The sequence below is a fragment of the Rhipicephalus sanguineus genome, chromosome 3 (assembly GCF_013339695.2).
Source record: "Rhipicephalus sanguineus isolate Rsan-2018 chromosome 3, BIME_Rsan_1.4, whole genome shotgun sequence".
In the NCBI taxonomy this organism is placed as follows: domain Eukaryota; kingdom Metazoa; phylum Arthropoda; class Arachnida; order Ixodida; family Ixodidae; genus Rhipicephalus; species Rhipicephalus sanguineus.
In genome coordinates, this window is record NC_051178.1 from 182,290,937 (window position 1) to 182,315,663 (window position 24,727).

Here is a 24,727-nt window from a genome sequence, read left to right on the forward strand (position 1 = left end):
TATACGTCTATGCATAATTATGGCTGCACATTGCTGAAAGCCACCTAAATTGAATGACATGCCATTCTTGCTAAATACTTGCTAAATTTGCCGAGAACCTTTTTGCATAATATTGCTTGTAAACTTAATCCTGTGTCTACAGAACTCATTTACCTCAGCAATAGAGTGAGCATGGCCCTGCTACCCGATACAGACACTGTTAATTATAATCATCCATAGTTATACTATAATCATTTTGTAATTATGATAACTCATACAAGCCACTTAGGCTCTACTGTCCTTTTTCAATACTGAAATTCACAAAGTTACAGAGTAGAATGGTGAGAAATCACATCCACTTGATAAAACAGCTGTGGTGACAGCTCCTAAATATATTTTCACGTGACTTGCATCATTATCGTATTAGGTGCTTGTGAACTACGCCTGTGACATAATGTTTTGTCCAAGGCAAACACACACGAAGGAACATGGATGCACAACCTGTAATCACAGTCACTGTTCACAGCTAAAATAGTTTAAACTCAACATGCTAGATTTCTGCAATATTTTCATACATGGCATCTCACCCTGCATACTAGAGAAAGCTCCAACACCTAGACATGCCACTTTTAAATGTTCAGTGTTCCAATAACACAGTTTTAATTGCCATACTTATATCGTGTACAGCTGATGTAATAAGCACTAGCTGTGTGATCATGCTCTCGACATATAGACATACGCCATCTTGGAGCATAGCACTCACGTGATGACAAGCGGTGCGTTAATATATTGTAAATGTTAGCAAGAAAACTAGTCTACTACCAACACATTATCAAAGCACAAGCCCAAGTACCTGAAGCTGGCCACCTAAAATATGGATGCATAAACAACTCGCAGCCAACCACACTTGCTAGGTCAGTTAGTAGGCATAAGCTGTAATTACACTGCTGCTTATTACTGTGATTATGACAGCTAGCTAAAACAGCTAGTTGCAACAGACTAAAATGCCTCTCCTACACACTGCAGTCCAACCTTGATACAGTGAACACAGATATCAAAAAAGTATTTCTGTGTTGGATGAGACTCTGTATAACTATGTTCCGACTGCAGTTGCTCTCTATGCATCAGCAAGAGCCGTGCGAGAAAACACATTTATGTGTTCAAGCATTACAACATTGAACTGTGCCTTTAAAGACTGTCCAAAACCACTGCACAAAAGCGTTACTTGCCATCACCAAAGTACAGCATTTTGGAAAAGTCATAATCCATCCCACCTTTCTATCTTGAAAACATTTACTACTCTACACTCTCCTGACCATCACAAACAGCATGAACTTAAGAAGTTCATCCATGCGAAAGACATTAAATGCTGGCTAACAAAGCCGAGGCATGCTGTATATATGAGCAGGCAGTATTACTGCGTCTTTGGCATATCAGCTTGGGGAGTATTATAACCAGGTGATGTGTAGGTGTGTTTGCTGCATCACCTACAAATTGGCTTCTAGAAAACTAGCAGCTACAGTACAGTACACTTATCTCGAAGCAATCTCTCGACTTCCCTTACTATAGCTCTTTGGACTTTCGTAATTTACGTCACTTCCTACAGTGTTTCTAAAAAGGTAAAGATGTAAAACCTTGCAGTTCTCAAGTTAAAACATTTGCAGCTACTTCTGCGTGCAAAAATCAGCCAAAATGCTAAAGCATTAACTCTAGGCTATTCAACGCAGACAGTAATTTTATTTTCTGAAGGGATTCAAATAACCGAAACAAGGCTGTTACGCTAAACAAGGTTTTCTCATTCAGTTTTGAACATCACCCGAACCATGTTATGCTGAGATTTGAAATAAAGAACGAATTCAGCAACCGCTCATGTAAAACTGAGCCTTGATAGGGTTAGGCTTGGTTAGGTAAGGAACTATGACACCCAAAAATAGAAAGATAGAAAGGCCTGCCAATCTCTACAGCTACGGTAACTCAAAACACTCTCTTCTGCGCTTCCTACTCTACCCAATAGCTGCACAATCTCGCAAGAATCCCGGTGCACTGATGCAAAAGTAGGCATTGATCAGTTTGCTTGCAGTTTGTTTGAATAGAAAACTGGAAAAAATGTTCATAAATGTGGAGGCAAAAGCAGGACAAATAAACGGGTGGTACAACGCCACACGCCACTGCCCAATCAGCACGAATGTTACAAGTGCATCCTACAACACCCCCTTGCACCAGTCAGCAAAACCGCGATGACGTGCAAAAGGAAAGCTTTAAGAACAGAGAGATGGATGTAAAAACAATGGGATTACTTCAAACGTACAAAGAAAAGTCTTCATGCAATGATGCGGTCTGTAAAATTACTTGTTTGCAGTGGAGTTATCACATTTCAACAGCTTCTTTCTTGGCAATGAGTGGCAACATTTGCACATTGTCATGAAGGGGCTCACACATTCGCACACTTAATGAGGAAGCTTACGCTTTAGGATTCATATTTAAAGGGGTCCTGAACCACCCTTCATGCTTGGTGGAAAAACACATACAGCAGAAAGCACATCCTGCCGTGAACAGCTTAGCCAAATCTTGCAGTCATGCATGGCAAGGAGAGTCTATAAACGGAGCACAAAGTTGCCACTTTTTCGTGTGCCCTCTCTTCATACAAAGGCCCATCCTCGCTCCCTCTGGAGCTACCGGCATCTGCCATATGTAACACACATTCTTTGGAATGCAGCTGCCGCTCAAGTTTTCCACACACATATAACCGACAGCTAACAGACGACAAGTGTTACACAAAGCATCACTGCAATAAAATAGTAATAATTGTTGGGGTTTTTCGTGCCAAAAACGACGATATGAGTGTGGGACTCCAGATTAATTTCGACCACCTGGGGTTCTTTAACGTGCACTTAAATCTAAGCATGCAGGTGTTTGCATTTTGCCCTCATCAAAACAACAACACAATCCTACTTTGCTAAAGTAAAAATGAACATTGAAACAGGACAAAAACACCAAGACAGACATAACACCATAGACTGCTGTTATAAAATGCCAAGAGTAAGCAAAGCATACATCGCATTGGGTTACAGTCAAATGCATAGTAGTATGTATACAGAATTGTATATGCCTTCATGCATGCATGTAATATAAAAATTAAGCACACAAAAGCCATTAATTAAAACACAATGCCATTTAACAAGAATAAAAATAAAACAATGCTACACTTGACTAGCATGCACCATTATTTCTTGCCAACTGTGGTATGCGTATTGTGTGACTGTTGGATAACAGCCTGAGAAACAGTGCATATCCAGGTATTCCCATGCACAGGCTACTTGAATGTGCAAAAAAAAGCAGAAAAGCTGGCACTGGCATGTGAAGAAAATTACACTGAATTAAACTGCCAATGGATTGATTGTCCATCACCCCGTCCATCACACACGAATTTGTAAGAATTTTGACAGGCACAGTCAAACCTTGCTTGAGAGACACTGACACATAAGGCAGGTTGCACCCTGCTACACAAGCTTCAATGAGTAACGCAGGTCAGTGAGAACAAACATCAAGCATACTTTTTCAACAGATATGCTTCATATACAATATAAGTGAAATAATACTGCGGTGCTGCACAATCTGTAGGCCGAAGAAAAGAGAAAGAATGCAAGTGCTTTCTTGTCTGACAGAATGACACCACAAGAGGTCAAAGACAAAAAAAAAAGCATTTCAAAGAGACGGTGCGAATCCGCCAAACTTCCATCGCCTCTCGAGAGTGGCACCAACACCAGTGACCTCGAGCGGGAACAGGGTGGGGAACTTGGAAAGGAGTACCTCGACGTCACACGGCTGTAGTGCTGGCTCCCGGGTGTGCACGTACGACCACAGATAGTCCAGGCTAGCGCCATCAGGATGCAGATGCAGGAACATGGACACCAAACCTAATGGAACCACAACAGGGCATTGTTATACGGAGGTGGAAGTGCAATGAGAAAGTGCTTTAAGTGCACACATTTACAGGGACACAAAAGTGGAACAACGAATCAATTTAGATTGATAAATTGTACTCTAAGAACTGCAATGGTCGTTAATTTCTCTATCATAGGTTTATTAATAGAGCAGAAAATGAAGATCAAAGTTTCACTTTTAAATTCTGCACCGAAATAGCGACATGTGATGTCACAGATTTCAAAGTGTACTTTATGTATTTTGCGAACATTAGCAGAACAAAATTGCCTGAAACTTGGTATGCTATATGCTTGGTATGCTTGGTGGCCTCGCGACCTGCACTTACTTTTTTCATGCTCACCAAGTGTCTTCTCGAAGCAAGCGTGGTGGTTTTGAAATTGCGAAAGAGCAATTTTCTAATATGAGAAAAATTCTTTTTCTCTTCAGTGTCCCCTTAAAGCATGACACGCAAAACACCCCCTTAGACAACCTATACTCTAGGCAAGACAAAGACATGCGGAGCACGATCAATAATTGAAGTCATCGACAGGTGTCAGAAAAGAACAAAGTCACCAATTTTAAAAAACAAGTACTCGTCCTCATCAGGGGCCCTGAAGTCCCAGTCGAAATGTTGGCTTTAGAAACATTTCAATCTTCATTTATCACCTATCCTCTAGTAAACAGGAACATGACTGTGACACAATAAAATTACCTATTGCACACTGCCAATGTAAAGCTCACCGTGCTTTCTTTTAGTAGGTTTTTCTGAGCTATGGAAGAACCAAAATGCAAAATTTGACAGCACATTTTTTGCAAACTTGGCAAACTTCTGCTCATGATTAGCTCAACCCAATGTGTAAAAGTCAAGCCTTCAGCAAATACAACACAACAGACCAAGGTTTCCTGTGGAAGGATCATATCATGGTAAAACTGCAACTTGTCAGCATTTTTATTTTAACACGACCAAGTTCAGCACATTGGTGCATAAATGTAAATGCAAACAACGCTAACATCTGACAAAAAACCAGATGATGCAGGCCACTTTCCTAAAGGGAAAAATGAGCTATGAAGACAGCGTTGAACCATCTTCAAGTAGAGTGCGATTTTCTACATCATATTTCTCAGTATGGAAGCAAATGGGACTGCCATTATGTGAATGTGCTTTAAATGCTATACAGCAACTCAAGTTCTGAAATGGCAGTTTTCAAATCATACCACTGTTCATGAGCAGATCTTTCATCAATTACAAAGTAGGTCATGGTGGTTCCTGTGCCCACTTTTAAAATAAGTACTGAATACAAGTTGGAAGACTTGGACCACTTATTTTGTGGGTGACACTTCTGGCGATGGCTGCACATGCTGGCAGGCAAATATGAAGTTTATTGATCATAGGACAAGTTATATCAGGCAATGGAAAAAAAAAAAGGACAAAGACTGGTATGCATTTACTGAACCAATTTTTGTAGAGCTGTAAGGTGTACATGCAGGATTGTTTGTCCAGCTTAATAAAGGACGGGTCACTGGTGCAAATGACGGCACTCACCGATCAACTTTGCATCCTTTTCAGTGATTCTTATCCCTGCAACCTGAGTGGACGAAGACACCTCATTCCGGGAACCAGAAGCGGAGCATGGCTCCCTCTCGGGACTTGGTGTTGAGCCGTTTTTGGATGACCGTAGCTGTGCACACAAAGCAACAACAGAGCGGCAGGTTAGCCACATTCAAGAATCCAGGGCTTCCAAATACTGTTGAAAAAAAATTTACTACTGAAATCTACAAGAGAGAGAGAGAATTTATTTACAGAGAGGCCTGTGCAATGGCTTGTGCTACAGACTGCTATTGTGTAAGGGGAGACGAGGAAGAAGACTGATATGTTATGACAACGAACAAAGAAGAGTGTGCATGCTACACAACTTTATTATACTGCGGAACCTCTAAAGTCATGCATCTAGCCTAGTGGCTTGTAAAAATGTTAGAGCTTTCCTTGTAATCATGGCTACATCTTCACACCAGTCTAAGAACCTGCATAGCTTGGGCCAAAATTTGCATTGATCATTTACATTTACAGTAGACTCTCAGTAAACAGAAATCTCTTAAACGGAACTGCTGCTTAATGGAACAACTGCCTATGATATGATTGGTTTCGTACTTGTACTCTGCACCCTTGTTCATCTCTCAGTAAATGGAACTCTTGTTAAATGGAACATATTTTCCTGGTCGCTTCAGGTTCCTTCAGGTCCCTTCAGGTTTTACTGGTCCCTTCAGTCCACTGTACCTGTTTCGGTGTCTGCACACCCAACTTTTATCTAAGCATCAAGTGAGAGGTACACGTTGATTACATGGTAAAATGCATCAGTGTTGTGACTTCGAGTTCACTCCACTTTTCTCACATAGATGTAGAAAGTCAAATACTGTACACCTAAAAACTTCGCAAACAACTTTTTTTTTTAGTCTGTGATTCAGTGCACATACCTAAGCTTTCTGCTGAGTTAAAATGTGAGCAATGCGGCTTCCAGCCAAAATGCAGTGTACAGTTCAGCCTATTTAGGAAGGGTAGACAAGAGAAACTCTAGTGCACTTCAGTCACTGCTTGCTGAATCTCTGCCTGGAATCTATGAGCTGAAGAAAATTTGCGAAAGGGAATACTTGTCATCTAGCACAAAGAAACAATTAAAACCCACTTGCAATTCCTTATGGGCAGCAGAATGATATCACTAAAAAGTGTTGGTCTCAGGTTTGATACCAAAACCAGAACAAATTTTTCTTCTACTGTAAAACTTCTTTTCTGATGACACCAGTACTGGCTTCTTTTAAGCTTCATGCTGCTACTGAGTCAATGACAGTTTTCTATCATGTCTTGTCTTTGTATGATGTGTTTCTTTTATGCTGCTTTGAAAATATAGAAGAAAACAGTCAAACCTCGATTCGATGAACATGAAGAAATAAATCACTGGATATAATGAAGCAAATCTAGAAGGCATTTTATCCGGGGTTGACATGTAGCAAATACCATAAAGTCACAGTGAATAATAATATAGTGGAGATATGATCATGTCAAGCGCAGGTTTGTTATATTAGACTGTAATGCACTTCTCTGTCGTTGTCCCTTCAATGCACTGTGGCAGTGTGGCAGCTTCAACGCAAGTGTGTGGACAGGACAAGCAACGAGAAGCTGCGCACCTTTTCCAGGTCCTGTAAATCCCTGGTACGCTGCTGCTGAAGGCCCTGCAACGCTTGCTGGAGCAAGTGAAGCTGCTGATCCCGCTGTTCTTGCTCAGCCTTGAGAAGTTGTGCCTCGTTGCGGTACGCCTCCAGCTGGCACCGAAGGGAGTCGCACTCTTCTTGCAGGGCCAGTCGAGGTCGCTGATGACGATTCATCTTCCGTGGTCAGATTTCCTACACCACTGCTGCCATCGCCATCTGCGAAGTAGCAGATTATAACATTCGAGGCTACTGTGAAACAGAGCATGTCAGTGGGATGGCTGTTGCAGCTCTGCTTATGTCAAGCAGCCTAGGAAGCAAATGCGAAATGAAAAGATACTTTCGTCTCCTTGCTGTGCACAGCCCAGCAGAACTCGACTGCTACTTGATTCAAATAGAACCCGTGAAGACTCAATCCGTAGTCATTGTGCCACCTCAGCACAAACATAATCTGTTGTGGACTATGACTTCACCTTCTACCCACACACATGTATGTGCGAATGTAGATAAATGCAAATGTATGCACAAAATGAGAAGGAAGGAAGAATAAAAGAAGGTAGATAAATATAAAAAAAACACACTGACAGTTAAAGAGCAGCCCTAAGTTTTGTGAAAGTGCTTCCAAAAGTGACTAAGAGTGATTCATAGTAGCACTCGAATATGCAACATGGAAAGCATGTGGTGATAAATTGGTGCTAGCAGTGAAGCCCTTCTCTATCAAGCAGGCAATTACACAGCTAACAGGAAAACAAGAGAGTGAGTTCTACCTGAGCCACTCTCAAAAATCTTGGCTGCCTTTGCGGGTGATGGCTCATCCTCATCACTCAGGTCCATCTCATCTTCCTGGCGTTTGTCCAACACATCGGCCAAATGTGCAGACTTGATTTCCTACAAAGAGAGACATAGTATGGATTCAGAGGACTGCCACCTTTACATGACAATCACTTCTGTGATTTGCAGGTTTATGTAAAATACATGTCACAAAGGCTCATCTGCAACTTCCCACATAGCTTTGTTCCTTAGTACTAGTACATAGTACATAACTTTGTTCCCTAGACCAGGGGTCATCAACCTTTTGAGGTGAAGGGCCGAGTTGCATAAAGCCAACAAGGCGGGGGCCGCATGGCAAAGCAGGAGGAAGGGGGGAAGGGCGTTTTGCAGGCAAAGAGAAAAAATTTGGCATATTGACAAAAATGTAAAAAAGTGGATTAGAAATATAAAAATGATGTTAATTTTCAGCAAGCATGTCACAAAGTTGCAATTTACAAACATAAGTTACAAGCAAAAACCCCCTTTGAGGTCAAAACTGCCATGTCGGCCTTCAGGTAAAAAGTCACAAGGGGAGGGGGGGAAGGGGTATGAAGACGTGCCTGGGGCCACATAATACTATGGACACTGGGTCATGCTGAAGCCACGTCCATTTACAAGATCCTGAGGCTAGCACTAATTTCATACTATCTGCTTACAAGAGGGCATGAGAAAACGCAATGTTTCACTTATTACCTTTCCAAAAACTTAACAAAAAAATAGTCCCTTGTACACTGTGATATAAAAGTGGACACCAATTCGTTTATTTAAGGAAAATTTTAAGGATACATATCCTAACTTCTGCTAATCTTAAGATTCATATTAAACGAACCCAGCTCAACAACTGACGATGGCAAAAAAATTCCGGCATGTGCCTTCCTAATTAGTTACAACATAAATAAGTAGGATTAGTTCATTATGGAACCACACACTGCAAATGGCCATGCCTATAATGTCTACCCCTTCAAGTAATTTGTATCAAAATGCAGTACTGTGTATCACACACACACACACACACGCGAAAAGGCCCTTTCAAAAGAAAGGAAACCACTGGTAATGCTAGTATTATGAATGTCGTTGATGAATAATAAGAATGGCCTATTGTGGGCTCTTTTGCATTTCATTTATGTGTTCTTCCTCTTAATAAATAGTAACAATAGATAACAAACTATTAACTCTTTTTTGGTCGATACAACATCGACATATCTTTTCTTCATACACTAATGCAATAACTTTAAATTTTAACATAATAATTTCTATTTTGTAAACAATTAAGTGTTTTTGCCTTAATGATGCCAAAAATCTAAGACATTATGGGGAACTAGGGTGAGAATTTTCAAAGCAGTGTTACTTTTTTATCAATTTGTTCTCATACTTTTTTTCTTGATACCAAGCTTCTGCTTCCTGCAGAAGTTGCCCATCTTCTCATGCAACACTTCTCTCTATTAATCTAACTCAATCAAACATTTACCCCTTTAATTTCTTTAGCTGAATTTTCAGTGTTAACACAACACACAAATTGTTTCAATGCAAAGGAATGCATCTTGCTTGTAGGTCTGCAGGGCTGTTAAGGTGCATGCAAATGTGAAACCATGCAGACTCATTGGAGAAGCCAGCACAGAATAAATGGCCAGAGCTTACCTGATCTAGTATGTTTCACACCAGGCAAAGCATCTACCACAGTATGCACGGTGCTTTTAGTGTAACCACATAGAGACTTACAGACAGAGAGCTCCATGCAACACATACCAGCCAGCACACACACAAAAAAATAAAGCAGTTCCTGATCTCATAAATACTTTATTCGGTAAAGAAAAAGTATGATGCAAAGGATTTGATGTAAATTTACTGCTCACTTTGCACTCAACAATGTGCATGACAATAATTGCTCAAGTATTCTTGTGAGCAAGATGAATTCATGAATTCATGACATAAGACAATACGCAATGTTGATTAATTAATGGAACTGAATGTCCCACAACACTGAGACTATAAGAGATGCTGCAGAAGGTGCCTCTGATGTTGACCAACTGGGCTTCTCTAACATGCAACAATAACCATACTGGTCAACACACACCATATCAATGACAGTGGAAAATTACAAGCACCTCATTGCTAATTTTTGAAGGAAGCAGGACTACATTACAGGAATGTTATATCCTCAATATTCTTAAGCAATCCATGTGAATAGATTCATTGTACAGCCTATTGAATTCCACTCTATACTGAAGTGTTACAAAAAGTAACTGAAGTCTATCCTGCACCAGTTACGTGTAAAACTTTTCTTACCATTATCATTCTTTTTTTTTTGTGCCAAGTGGGTTGCCAGACGAGTCAAGACTTTACAAGAGAATTCAAAGGCCTACAAATAGCTACGAGCAAATCAGGGACAGTATTCTTGGTTGATCGTTTTCGAGGTTACTCTAACTTTTGCTCACCACACCATCTATCACAGGCACTCCATGAAGGAGCAGCAAATATCCTGCCCACTGACTTCTTTAATGAATATGCATTGAAAGAGATAGATCTGAAAGTGACTACACATCGAGAAAACGGCACTAGCACCACTTTCCCAAACTGCAAAGGTCTGTCAATGTATGTTACAGTGGACAGTGTTTCTGCATGAATTGGCAGCTTTAATAGATGCTATGACAGTCGTATCTATCGTACATGCTTCACATGACATAATCTGCACATTGGTATCATTCACGTTTTTTTTCTCTTTTCTTTTTCTTTTGTTTTTTTCTTTTTGCAGGCACATGTCATTCTCATGTATGCGCATATGTCATGTTCTTTTAGAATGATTAAGCCTTGCCCACATTGTTACACCATCACCGCATTGCATCCATTTCTGCTTTTACACCTTATGATGATTAAACAGCTTCAGCTCAGCTATTTCACCACACAGACATTGCACACATTGCAGACATGGAGGAATATGTGTTTTGGCCCAAACACGCAGCTATGCACACACTCACCTCCGACTGCTTGCGCCAGGTATCGATATTCTTGCGTTGAGCCTTGGTGAAATGGTCCCAAACCTTCTGGTGACTGGCCGTGGCAAATACCTTCTCAATTTGTCCCACTAAGCGCCGCAGATCACAAGCAGGGAAAGGGTTAATAGATGCCAACGGCAGTTGGCCAAGAAGTGCAGGCAGGCACATTGAGAGGGGCCAAGAAGGGTGGAGGGCGAAGGGAATGGGACGGTGTGAAAGTGATGTTATGAGGGTAAACAAAGATGAAGAAGAAAAAAAAGAAGGCAGAAAGATGGGGAGTGAATAGGGGCAAAGAGAGAGAGAGAGAAAGAGACCAGGTATGAGAGGTTGACAGGAGGGTGTCTACACTTACCTACCATTGCCACACAAGCTAGGCCATTCCAATGACCAATCATCACATATTACTCAGATGTTTGTTCTCCCCTACATCTAATCCAGAAGTTCTATTCTAATTTGGCATATTTAACAGTTATGTTTCGTTATTTTTGTGAGTAATTGTGTTGATGTATATTGTTAACAATTTTGTATTTTGTTTTAAATAGTTTCCTTTTCACATTTTTGTGCATTGTATTACGCACTTATTTGTATTCATTATACTCGCTACAATCAGATGCGTTGGGTATTTGATTTTCTTAACAATAACACCGCTGTCTCTTTGTGAGCATTGTCTGTATATTGACTGTGTGTAACAAACGGTATCTTGAATAAATAGTAATAAGCTGAAAGTGGAAGGCAACGTATGCCCCTCTGAATGAGATAGCCACAGCGGATCAGTAATGCTCCACAGCAGTTTTTTACTAAAACGTTGGTAACTTGGCACTTGCAGCATCTATTCGAAGACAGTGGAATAGAGATATAACTCTCAAGCAACTAGCTTGTTTTAGGAATGGCTGAGGAGCATTACTTCAAACATGGTGCTAATTCCAACCAAGAGCCACTGTTATTCTACACTCAATTAAATTGACAAAGAACTTATAACTTGAGGCCTGCTTGAGAGAATAAGGGTGTAAAAACGCAGGCGCAACATAGGCTTGTTAACTAAAAACAAGACGTAATATAACCGGGTAGTATACATTTCAGCATTACATTAAATTGTCTTTTATAGTACTGCTGTGCTTGTTTCATCACAGGCTTGAAGATGGGTGCAGTGCTTCCAAGTGACGAAAATAAGGCATCGCAATTTATGCGCAGCTCAGAAAAGCTGTGTGATTGCTGTTTCTTTCACCCTGTATGACATTTACCCTCTCCATTCTAAAGCAGATATAAATAATGGAAAGCAAGTGCAGGTGCTGACAAGACTGCCAACAGCCACAGGAGTTGGTACAATTCACTCACTTTCCTGCATGTTCTTAGCCACAAAATAATAAGATGCTGTTTACATCTTAAGCATATCTGCTTGCTGACAAAGACAATGACCTTTTCCTCCAACGAGAGAAGTATATGGCAAATAATCACGAAGTTCATCCTAACTCTTGCAAAAGAGCTAGGATGAAACTAAATACATGGGCAGCACTAATCAATTTAAGAATAGCAAGAGTCCTGCCCTCTTCCTCTTCAGAATGGCAAGAGGATGACATCGCAATTTTAAGTTTGAGCAAAACTTAGCAATGACATGAACGGTCTTCGACCAGCTTTTGGGTCTGGTGCTGTCTTGTTCACCACAGCTCTTTTTCCATTACTTGGAAGCATGGCGACGATCAGCAGCACTGCCCCAATTGCAAATGTATTCAGACTTAAACTTATATTATAAACCACCCATTGAGTGCAATGGCATGTGTACCAAATTCTAAGTTGTGCTGCATATAATCTAGAAGTTGCTCATATATACTGCATTCACGTTCAGTTCTATAATATTCCTTTGCACAATGTTCTACACTTGTATTAATGTTTTGCATGTTAGAGTAATTCTGCACGATTAATTTATATATTGAATCTTTGCTTTGTTATATTCCTGTTTATTCCACTTGTTTTTTGTTTCGTTTTTTTATCCTGCTAATGTTCCTGTGAATAATTTATCACGATGACTATAGTAATACTATCAGCTTTCCTATGGTGGCTTACTGTGGACAGAGCAAGAACACTAATCGACAACTGTGCTGGCCCAGTGCACTGACATCTTGCAATTCTTTTTCTCTTTTAGTAACAGAAAACATTAAGCAATAACAGCAGCACACGTGATTTCCAGCTGACCCAACGGCCATTTCATTCCTTGGCAAGATAAGTAATGCGGTGCATGAAGAACATGTGCAATCATGCGTGTGTGTACCAAACATGTGCTATGTGTGGATTCTCAGCTAATCTATGCTGCATATAGCAGGTATTCTGATGAAAATGGTACACACTTATTTTATGCAGGTTACACTTGAGTGCGTGCCATCCAAGCCCAGAACTGCACGTGGCGTAGTACTCCAAAAATGTCATATTGTTTGACAACTACATATCAGGGAACCTCATTGCAATAATGATGCGCTGGTGTTCTGCACTTACCTTGCAACAGTTGCGGGTGACGGCAAAGCTGAGCTGCTGTGCTAATGAACGTCGATGTCACTTTACGTACGATACTTACACATTTTGCAGAACAGAGGTGAATTCGTGCAATGTGGCTCATGCAGCGACATTGCATGGTGTTACCAGAAACTTTCAAAAGGTTACTCTTACCTCTCATTACCAACAGAAAGGAGCGCGACCAAAGTATTATTCTAGAAACTCATCAGCACATGCCTGACTAAAGTACACTGGCTTGAAGTGTGCCCCTTATTCCAATTTAATACCTGTCAAAACATACGTAAACCATTCTGATGCAATGTAGCAGTTATAGAAATGTCTCCTATTGAAGATAAGTGTGTGGCAGTTAGTGCAACATAACTGTAAGAACCTTTCATCGAGCTTGCCATAAATAGTATGTGCGGGTAATCTTGTTGAATAAATTTTTTTTTTTTTTTTTACGGGAGGCATGAAAGCACTTCTTCCAGAGTATCACAACATGTACCTCTCATATGTACCATGCTTACAGTTGTCCTATCCATACGAACCACAAGACGGACAAGCGTGATTTGTGATTTGAAGCCTTGTCTTCATGTTTGTATCCTTAAGGACTCTGTTTTAGCTCCATTTCTTTGAGGAAAAGGTGCATGCCATAGCTGATTGAATGAGGCACATTGCTCTCATTAGAAACAGCACGTGAGTATGCTCGTTTTCCATGAAAAGGCAGGAAACTCTTAAGTGCAAGTCCTCTTTGCGCATGCACTTTTTTTATGACTGTCCTGTCACCTTGCTCCTGTCAACAACACATGAAAATTACAGCCATCTGGACAACACAGACATGAAGGGTGCCTGTTGTAAAACCTTAAAATAGAACATTAGCTGCCACCGCCTTATCTAATATTTGCATATCGAACATCATAAACTACATTAAGGGTGATGAGCTCAAATTATATGCCCTCTGAAACAAAGCGAAAAATAATGTTTTCAATTTACATAAACAATCTGTCACTGTGCACTCAATGCACTGAAATGCCCTGCACACTCCACTGGCTCCATCTGCCACACACAAACTCGCATCTCGAAAACAACATTAGAAAGTTCTCTCACAGTGATAGCTTGTTAGCCCAGAAACCTTGCACAGAAACTGCATTTTGCAGTACTGTTGCACTTGTCATTGACACTTGCACGTCTTACGTGGCACACCTAAAAAGCTAGTGTAGCAAGCAAATGTTGTAGCTGAAATTCAGACAACTGTGAGGGCCAGTGTTACTATCTACCCACACAGCAACATTCCTGGCACAGCCCTCAGTGTTACTATTTTCACTTTACAGCCGTAGCTATTACACGATCTATCATCGTTGAATTGACATGTAGTGTTTCAAATACAATTAACTGATATCAGCAAAGCGCTAAAAAGAAATACAGCTCCACCCTGCCTCAGGATTTCCTAACAAGCCTAATGTCTGCAAGTGAGGTATGCTACCAAAGAGTTTTGTTCACTGCTTGAAGATGAGCCACATTAAACTAGATTATGCAGCAGCCTTCCAGTCTCTCACACTCCACCTGCCATGAAACTCATTAAAAAAATGCAAGAAAGAAAAAGTTTATGGATGGAGTTGACATTAGTGTCCCCACTAAAATGAAGTAGCTAGTATACTATGTAAGGGCAAGGGCTGCAAAGCTTGTCATTTTTACCTCTCTAAGTTCTACAGTGCCAGTGTAGTATATTTAAATGTGTCACATACTGTGTCTACATATCAGTACTGTGCCAAATGCAAAACATCTGAGCTGAGAAAAACAAGACCATGTTGGAGCTTCTTGTCCGACACAATGCTTGCACAAGTGCTGCCAGCCAGATATATGTATACACACTCCTGGCTCCTCTCAATGACCAAATAATAGAGCTGTGCGAATAGCAAAATTTTGGGTGCGAAGCGAATTCGAATATTGAAGTGCGAGTGCGAATCGAATAGAATATTTTTCGAATATTTCTCGAATATTTCTAGAATATTTTCCGAATACTTCGAAGCGAAATTGCAGAAAAAAAAGTTAGAGAGGATTCCTAAGCATATTCTTATGAGATAGCAACATGAAAGTGTTTCTTTTCGCTAGGTTGATGAAGCGCTGGTGGGGTGGTGTTTCATAGTTGTCTTATCAAGAATGAGGCAATGTAGAGGCCAAATTCTACTTATGTACATGATTTGGTGCAACCAAAGTGTTGCCGACAACACTTTACATGTGATGGGCAAAGATGTCATTTCCTCAGCCTCTCCTTCTCTTTCAACTTCTGTGGAAGCCCAACTGATGTGGCGGACAAGGGTGTGCTCCCTTCAAGTCCGGAGTTCCAAATCTGCCTCGTAGACGTCAATATATAAGAACATCTGAAATTTTGGATGCTAAAAACCTTCGGCTTCCAATTTTTCGGATTTCCTGCCCAAATTTCAGGTCCAAAACAGCATTAATTGAGCCCCCACCTCTGCCACATCTTTCATCTCCAATTTGGAACCAACGTTTTCTTGAGTTAATACTTTGGTGACCGTAGCGGAGCTTGAGAGGCAGCTTTGCCGCAATACCGGGGTGAGATGAGGTGAAGCATATTGAAAATCTAGGGACCACTTCCAATCGGACGTTGACTGTCTCTTGGCTAAGTTCGACCGTAACGGTGCTTGAAAGGCAGCTTTGCCGCAATACGAGAGGGTAATGAGGTGAAGCATATTAAAAATTTAGGGACCACTTACAATCGGACGTTGACTGTGTCTTGGCTAAGTTCGGCCGTAAAGCAGCTTGAAAGGCAGCTTTGCCGCAATACGAGAGTGTGATGAGGTGAAGCATATTGAAAATCTGAAGGGGTCACTTTCAATCGGACGATGACTGCATTTGTTTTTGGGAAGTTCGAATAGTTCGAATAGTAATATTCCTGTGCAAATCGAATCGAATGGCAAACATTGTTCGAAAAATATTGGAAATTTCGAATATTCGCACACCCCTACCAAATAATTTTCCATATGAAAGGCAAGTAAATGTGCAATTAAACTGAAGAAAAAAAATATTAAGGCATTAAAGTTGTGGATGCCAGAATACTAAATGCATTGTCATTTGAACAAGACAGAGATGGCTCTAATCCAATAGTGACTGCAGTCTAATACATGCTGAAAACAGGTACCTGGTGCATATTTCAGGCCAGCGATGAAACTTACAACTGCAAAGCTGCTGTTATGAACAAATGAGACTGCAAATTACAATCTCTGTGTAAAGTCAACGTGCTAACAAGTGTGCACTGAAATGTGAAAGAACTCTTAACTGTTGTTGCCCTAAGTTTTCAACCTTCTTGCAATGAGTTGACACTAGCATGTGGAAACAACAAGCAAGCAGCCAACACACAACTCACATTGGACAAGGATCCCCTGAAGTCTCTGGGCGAAAAGGATGCGAGCCTTGTCCAGTGCTTCTTGGTGGTCCTTCTTCTCTTGGAGTAGACGGCGGATGTGACCGTTGGCCGTTTGCAGCATCGAGTAGAACTGGCCTGCATTGCGCTTGGTGCACTCTCCACGGTCCAGCCACACTGTCAGCACTTGCACTGCCTTTTGGAAGGTTTCGTCCCCTGCAATAAAAAAGGCCGCCAGCTGTTCACAACTGCAGGCACAAAATTTTTTTTTTAATATCGGAAGCTTCATAGGCACGTACGTGGTTGTCCATCGAGAAGCTTAACTACGATCTCTGCTTAATGACGGTCAGCACACAGGAATGCAAATATAGAAGGATAGAAATAAAAGCATGAGACTGCATTTACCTACTCTTGAGTTTGTTTTGTGTAAGCCGATTATCCCAAATCATCCTTTCATGACTGCATAGTCTGAGTGATGACAACCAGCTGCTGTCAAGACTCCATCATTAACTTCGTGTTCCTGGGGTGACGTGCATTTCAGACACAATGTAATTGCATAATCACAGGGACGGCTTCCACATGCATAGACTTTGTTGGTGCCATGTAGCTGTGACTAAATCAGTATTATGCAATGGGTTGTTCTTTAATCATTTGTTTCTCAGTCATGTAGCAGTGGTGCTGACAAGCATAAACCCAGCAATAGTGGATCAGTTGAAAGCTTATTCCTAAAGCTACAGAGTTGCCATATTACCCAGATACCCACTACGTGATGCTCATAGAGATTACAGTACTACAAGTCCCATGATGTTTAATAAACATTCTAACACCAAACCAAACAGGTGAATTTGAGAGGAAAGAAACGTATAGGTTCACAAACATGGACACACATTCTCCATCACACAGGCAGAAACGTGCTAGTCACCCACCTTTGAGCCGCTCGGTCAGCTGTTGGGCCTCATGGTCTGAATAGTGGACGACAGGTGGCGGCGAAGGCGGCCGCAACCGCTCACGATCCAGCCGCTCTCGGTGACGCTGTTCGCGCTGCAAGGCTCGCTGGCGGCACTCCCACTCGTACTGGTCATCTCGTGCCTGTGCGAAGTCCACGTGCAGCCTCCCTGTGTGGCTGGCCTCCTCTTGGTCTCGGATTTTCATCCTATATCCCTGGACCAGAGAAATAAGCACTTCAGCATCAACTCACTGGTGGCAAAAACTATACGCAACATAACTTTTCTTCACTTACTATGATGGCCACAAAAGAAGTCAATGAGAGGCTTGCATATATTCCTGCAGTTAATGAAAGAAATTTAGCCACTACACTTGAATATATAATATTTTGTATGATGTGCACAGTGTGACTGCATCAAAATGCTGATTTAAAGGAACTGATAAAGAGAGACACTAAGTTAATGGTTTAGACTAGTTCGATGAAACGTCTATCGTAGATAATTTCCACAATCACAGGTCCGTAATCATATGAGAAATGAAGGTCAAAGTACAGTTAGCCTCAATTTCATACCGAAACTCCAACAGCAGTACGTCAGTGTGACCACCTAGATTCCAAAGTACCTTTTCTTATTATGGCCCATGTTGGCTCAATGAAATTTCCTGAAACTTGGCATGTTAAGAACATGGTTCTGTCGGAACAAAATTTAATCCATTTTTACCGATAGAACACTCAAAGCGATTCTTTAACTGCACTCCAGTAATGCAAGTGACTGCTTCATAGTTACGAATGACCAAACATACCACCAAGACTAAGTGACCTCCTATTTCGTTTATGTTCCGTTACAAAGCTTTCGCAATAAGCTCAGACACAAATTTGGCAATTTTTGCAAAGTAATTTTAGATGCTAAAAGTTGTGCTGGCCATAGCGCAATTCAAATTAGACTGACCTGAGAGTGCAATGGCACGATCCACTTGCTCTTCGGTCTCAAAGCGGATGTGGCAAAAGTTCTTCTTGCTCATGCGAACTGTGGTGATGGTGCCACAGTGCTGGAACACCTCTCGAACCAGTTCCTCTGTCGAGCTCTCGGGCAGGCCACCCACAAACACTGTGCGGCAGCCCGGGGGTCGCTCTCTTGTAGCTGGTGGTGGCATATCTGCACGTGCCAGCAGTGGAAAAGTGCTCGATATGCCGCACTTGTGAATATGCAGTCAAACACACTCAGGTTTCCCCCCAGAAATTTTTTAGGGGTGGACATTTTGAGAGCGGCGGTGGGGGGGATGTTATGTTTGGGAATCTCAGGTTTTTAAGCTTCCTGTGTTCGACACAAATCCACACTGGATTTCTGGCCACGCATTTGTGACATCTATGACGAACATAGAAAATGGAAACAAAAGCGCTTGTGTTCTGGCACTGGCACGGGAGTTGGCGATGTTTGAAACTACAAGGCCAGGTGTTCAGACTCCTTTCCACATAACCAGGTGGAGGGAGCCACGGCTCGCTGGCGTTGCGCATGCACAGATGCTATTTACTGGTTTCTCAGGCGCACATTCGGAAGGACAAATGGAGCGATGGGCGGTGAAGTGAAGTGGTGGGGAGAACACTTCACTTCACCACGTTCAGTAATAAAGGTTGCAAAAGAATTTAAAGCCTTTAATAAATTCGTTGCAGCGCCAATTTCAGTGATGCCATATTCAAATTTATGGGAGTGCTCAGTCCGCTATGGTTTTGCTAAACAGCTTCAAAGCTGCGTTACGAGAAAAATTCGGTCAAATGTCAATTGTTTCTGTTTCACTGTATGCTATTCCATCCCACACGTGTTCAGTAAACATTAGTTGCTGTCATGCACCACTGTCAAAACACTGCTGGAACGCTTTGAAACAACCAGTCAAATAAGCTATGAACAATTTACCAAGGTAAAATGCATCAGACGGGTTATAGTTTTTTTTAGTTCATCCAGAAGAAAAGCACATGTTTCTTCACTATAGTGCTACCTGAAGGCAAAAGGGTTTCACTAACGTTCAAGGGGTACAAGTTATTCTTCAGGCTCAAAAGGGCAAACACTCACTTGGTTTTGGAGGATACAGCACACAGTTTGGAAACCTCAGCAGTTCCTTCACAGGTGCATTTGGGCTGAGAACGCTGGCTGGAAGTATTCCAGGTCCAATTTCCGGAGGCGGCCCTAGGAAACTGAACTGTGGGCACTGCAAGCAAGTGAAGCACTTTACTATGTTGTCATAACTGTTTCACTCCTGCTGCCTTCAACTGCACAAGGAACAGAAAAATATGACTACATGATCTGATAATACATAACAGTGACAAGTCAGAAGACCACAACAGCACTGCGGCTGGCAGCTATATAATGACACCAAAAACTGTGCTAACTGCTCGGCAATGCCACACCATAAAAAGCTGGGAAATCTAAATGCACCAAATTTTTCCACGATGAAAAAAAATGTGATGTGTTAATACTCTGCACACGTGGGAGTGCAGAGTATTGTCATGCCACACCTAATTAGCAAACAAGCAATTGCTACTGTAGAAGTGCACCAAGACACCACTATTATGTTAGTGCTCCGGAAGGGGTCTGTTTCTTTCTGACAGACTTGAAGAAAAGATCAGGTCCATGAAAACAGGCACTACGTCATTCCTCAACTAATTTACTGCGTTAATTACCACACAAAAGGCAACACAAAGAAACACAAACAACTTAGTATTGCTACTTTCGTTGTTTGTGCCCAAACCAGCACAGAAAGGTGCCTTACTGAAGGGCATTTACGTATTTGAAAGAAACTGAAGTGTCAAGGCCATCTTTTCTTCAAAATGCTTTGCATGTTTACCACTGGCGTTGCCGGGGGAGTGCGTCCAACACTGCCCCCCCCCCCTGCCCAAGTTTTTAAATTTTGCACGCGTATATAAACATGCACACATACAAACACACCCCGTACGAACATACATAAAGGGCGGTTCAAACCACTAGAAAAAAATTTCGGGCTACACCCCTAATGCTTACCTGACTGTAGCTAGAGACGACTCCCATAAGAGCAGGGTCTCCAGGTAGGCCAATAAATGGGGGAACACCCCATGGTGCTGGACTGCCCATGAGGCTAGCCAATGAGGGAAGGCCAGCGGCTCCTTCAGCTAGACCAGCAGCAAAGCTCCCAAATGTGGCTCCCACAGGACGTCCTATGCAGAAACATGAGAATTTTCATTTGTTAAAGGCCAACTCCGGCGATTTTTTGGCCATGTCAAAGTAATGGTGCTTTTATGTTCCTGAGACGCTCCTGTTACGGGCCCGATAGCAGAAATACTCGGTAAATTGGAGAATAATTTTAAATAAGCACAAAAGCGCAACACCGAAACTGAAACCCAACCGAGTGTACTGTCTACGTGTGACGTAGACATTGTTACGAACGAACCGGAAGTCGTGCAAGGCATGCCGGTCACGCCGGCGCAGAGTATGAAAACTGTGACAGCCGGCACGACCAGCGAAGCACCGGCCAAACCAACGCTGTCTGTCGCCTTGTGCACAGCAGACGCTCGCAGTAGCGGCCGAAGCGCCGAAGTTAGCGGTGCCCTCGGCTGCGTCACTTCCGCCGCCTTCCCGATACTGAAGTCACAGACGTAATGTTGTCAATAATTGTGGCAAGCCAGGAGGGCGTTTGCAGACAATCTTTAAAATTCATTTGCAAACAATCTGCGCATGTCTCAAGCCTGTAATTTGGCATAAATGATGGAAACGTGCAAAGGAACGTACCCAGCGAATTTCATTGAGATCCATCGACCTCGAAAAATCGCCGGAGTTGGCCTTTAAAGGGACAGACAACTGCTCAAAACTCGAGTTTAGATAACCCCGCCAATGGAAGGATTGTATATCGTATTGGCTAAAATGAGCCCTGTTTTTCTCATTAGACGCGGATTTATATTTTTATTTCTTCACTAAAGTCACTTTTGGCACCTCACGCAGCAAAAAAGCGAAGATGCATATGATGGCAATCACGTGACCTTTTACTGATGCCCATGGTTAATGGCCTCTATATAAGTGTTGAAATACAGTACACTTTTTTATTGTAATTTTTCCCAACCTAAAATGTGCCGATACACCTTCATTTGTAGTGAGCAAAACAGTGGCACCACCTTCGCTTGACGTATGTTCCGATACTCACGTACAGCAGTACGTGGCCTCCGCGATTGCCAGTAGTCCCTCAGCTAACCTTTATGCTGGTCGTGGCCTCCGCGGTTGGCTCCATTGACGGAGCTAATCGCAGAGGCCACAACCAGCATAAAAGTTAGCTGAGGGACTACTGGCACCTGTAGACAAGTTGGAGAAGTACCACAAGCGCCTGGCCCGCGAGGCAGTAAAGGGATTTCACGTGACGATGAACGTTCGGAAAATTATTCTACTGGCTTTTTATATTAAAGAACGGTTGAAAATGGTAAAATTAGGGTGGTTAACCACAGTTGCACTCACTCCTGTGAAAGTAGAACATTGAGCATAATGAACAGTTTGCTGGGAAGGCTATCGGAATTGCTATCCAATCTCAACGTTGCTGGAGGAGGCACTCAAAATTTTTTGCCGGCTCCTCAGATCGAAAAATTCTTACAAAATATCCACGCGCTCGGAATCAACCACTGCATGTTTAACCACTACTGAGGGGGAGCTTTTCGCTGCGCCGTAAAAAATTTGGTCGAGGAAAATGAATTCTCAGTCTTTTAAAGATATTATGCCTGTGTGACAGTGAATTAGAATGTGATCCGGCAGGTGCAGGTTACTGGCAGGCAGCCTTTTGGCATTTTTTCTTCACCACAAAGCCAATGACTTTGGTAGGTTGAAATATTGGTTATTGAAATAGCATGGCGTGTGTTTCTAGTAGTCTTGAAATAGTAAACACACTGAACTTCCGAATAGCCGCCCTCACTCTTTCTAAAATAAACAAGTGGAGCTATGCAGCATATCATGAAACAATTGCAGAGTGAACTACCGTAAGAAGTCTCAACATGTCTGCATTTTTATTGTCAATATTAACGTAAGCATCATAGTCCCCTGAACAATAATGAGTACTAATAATAAGGAACAATGATGCTGGGCACACTGGAAATGTATCCATACTTCAAATTACACCACAAAAGTAAAAAATATATATATAGGGACAAACATTAGCACTTGTCCACTGTGTCTTCCTCTTTGGTCATCATTGTAGTTTCGCACTATAAGTTCAAGTGGTATGCGTGAATTCGGCAATGTCATCACTTTTTATGGTAGAACAGAGTGCTTACATAAAAGAAGAAAAGCATAATTTTTCTAAAGACAAATATACGATCACCATATGCAAAATAGGGTACCAAAGCAATTTAATTTTCAGTGATTATAATTTTATTGCCACTATAGTCCTCACTATACTGTATAAATAGGCACATGGATTTATGCTCACTCTCTTGTAACCAGGGCCTACAGCAGTTAAAAAAGAAAGCAAACAGGACAGTGTATTTGAAGCCATGCACTGTAAACCCTGACACATGTCATCCAGATTGATGGCCGTATGAACGTGAAAGAAAGTTCACTTCGATGAAGCATTAAATCAACGAAACTGCCGCTTCTTTTGAACTTTGTCGTGCTATCAGTTTTAAGAATTTTAGCGAAACAGAACCTGTCGAGCTGTCCTTACTCTTTGCAAAGCCCTTATGTCCCCGTTTTAAACCACTGCATTTGTATCTATCGCTGATGGTATTTGTAGAATAAAAATGTCGAAACATTTAAACATTGTAGGCAAAAGAAACATATATTCAATTGTCAGATTAGTAATAACAGTAATAACCCTGAATGAAAAAAAAAGAGGAGAAGCTGTATTTTAAGTTGACCATTGTATATCTCCTTCGCCAACAATGTTTAAACATTTGAACATTTTTTATCCTACAGCTATCACCAGCACATGCAATTGCAGCGGTTATTATTATTACTAGTTGTATATCAAAACTACAGTTAATGTTGTGATGCATCTTCGGTACATATTTTAGGCAGTAAAAATGCCAGAATTGTAACAGAAAAATCTCTACATCACGTCTAGCTGTTTATCGATCGATAAACATCAAAAATACGAACGACCAGAATTGCGCACGAAGGCCAAGGCACATTGAAGGGGCGCAAAACGTTAACGTCAATAGAACACGAGTGCAGCGCGCGCTAATGCACGTGAACAAAAGCAAGAAAACAGTAACGAAAAATCGATAGATGAATGAGGATATGAGCTCGCGCGGATACCACCAGGCGGCCATGTAAGTGGTGTAAACAACAGACGTACGGCGTGATGCGGGCGGCTGCAACTTGACTACGGCGATCGAAACTTCTGCGCCGAGCGTAGAAGTACGGCACTCTTTATATCTGCATTACCTGGCAGGGTCGTGACACGGATAGGTATGAAATACGCGGTAAAACAGCCAGGTTTTCAGACGCATTTCATGACACACGATCGCAATAAAATTATAAGAGTATTCGCGAGTTTGACAGCTGCAGCTCTCAAGCGAGGGCCGCCTTTGAATTCGATAGAGGCACCACTCGCATAATAAATCTGTCAAGTGCTCACCGAGCCCTTCGGGTGCCACAGTTGTCTTGATTCGTGCCGCAAATTCCAGCGGCGCATCGTTTGTTGCCGGGTCTACCGTGCTTGAAGGCAGGACAGGAGATCCCCCACACACCGCCGCTGCCGCCGACATCATCTATAAACAGATATTCAGCGGGCTATTTTAGTAACCATGCAGCATGCTACGGGAATGGGAAGACGAGGGGAGCGAGCCTTTTGTCATCTGCGCATGCATCAGTGCCGATAGACTCAGCTTACCTTTATGCGTCGATCGGGCACAGGAGAGCAGTGAGTCGCGAACGCTTCTATTTCACGGACCCATCAGCGAGTATGCGGGCGCGTGAAGGAGGTCTTTAGCTGCTTGATCAATATCGTTTATGCACAGCAGACGCTCTTGCCGCAGTTGAAAACTAAACTCACTAAACTCCCG

At 41.9% G+C, this 24,727-nt stretch overlaps 1 protein-coding gene across 1 annotated transcript; it reads right to left on the minus strand.

Annotated features, from left to right (window-relative positions):
- LOC119387788 (ecto-NOX disulfide-thiol exchanger 2) lies at positions 1 to 24,715 on the minus strand. The gene is made up of 13 exons (XM_037655302.2): positions 24,556 to 24,715; positions 24,301 to 24,433; positions 20,733 to 20,905; positions 19,788 to 19,923; positions 18,669 to 18,875; positions 17,703 to 17,957; positions 16,780 to 16,992; positions 10,890 to 10,996; positions 7,872 to 7,992; positions 7,573 to 7,580; positions 7,084 to 7,281; positions 5,447 to 5,582; positions 1 to 3,896 (listed from the first exon to the last, which is right to left on the minus strand). Exons 2-13 carry the CDS (start codon positions 24,431 to 24,433, stop codon positions 3,685 to 3,687), a joined length of 1,899 nt encoding a protein of 632 aa, XP_037511230.1. The 5' UTR covers positions 24,556 to 24,715; the 3' UTR covers positions 1 to 3,684.
- Between the last annotated feature and the right edge of the window lie 12 nt (positions 24,716 to 24,727).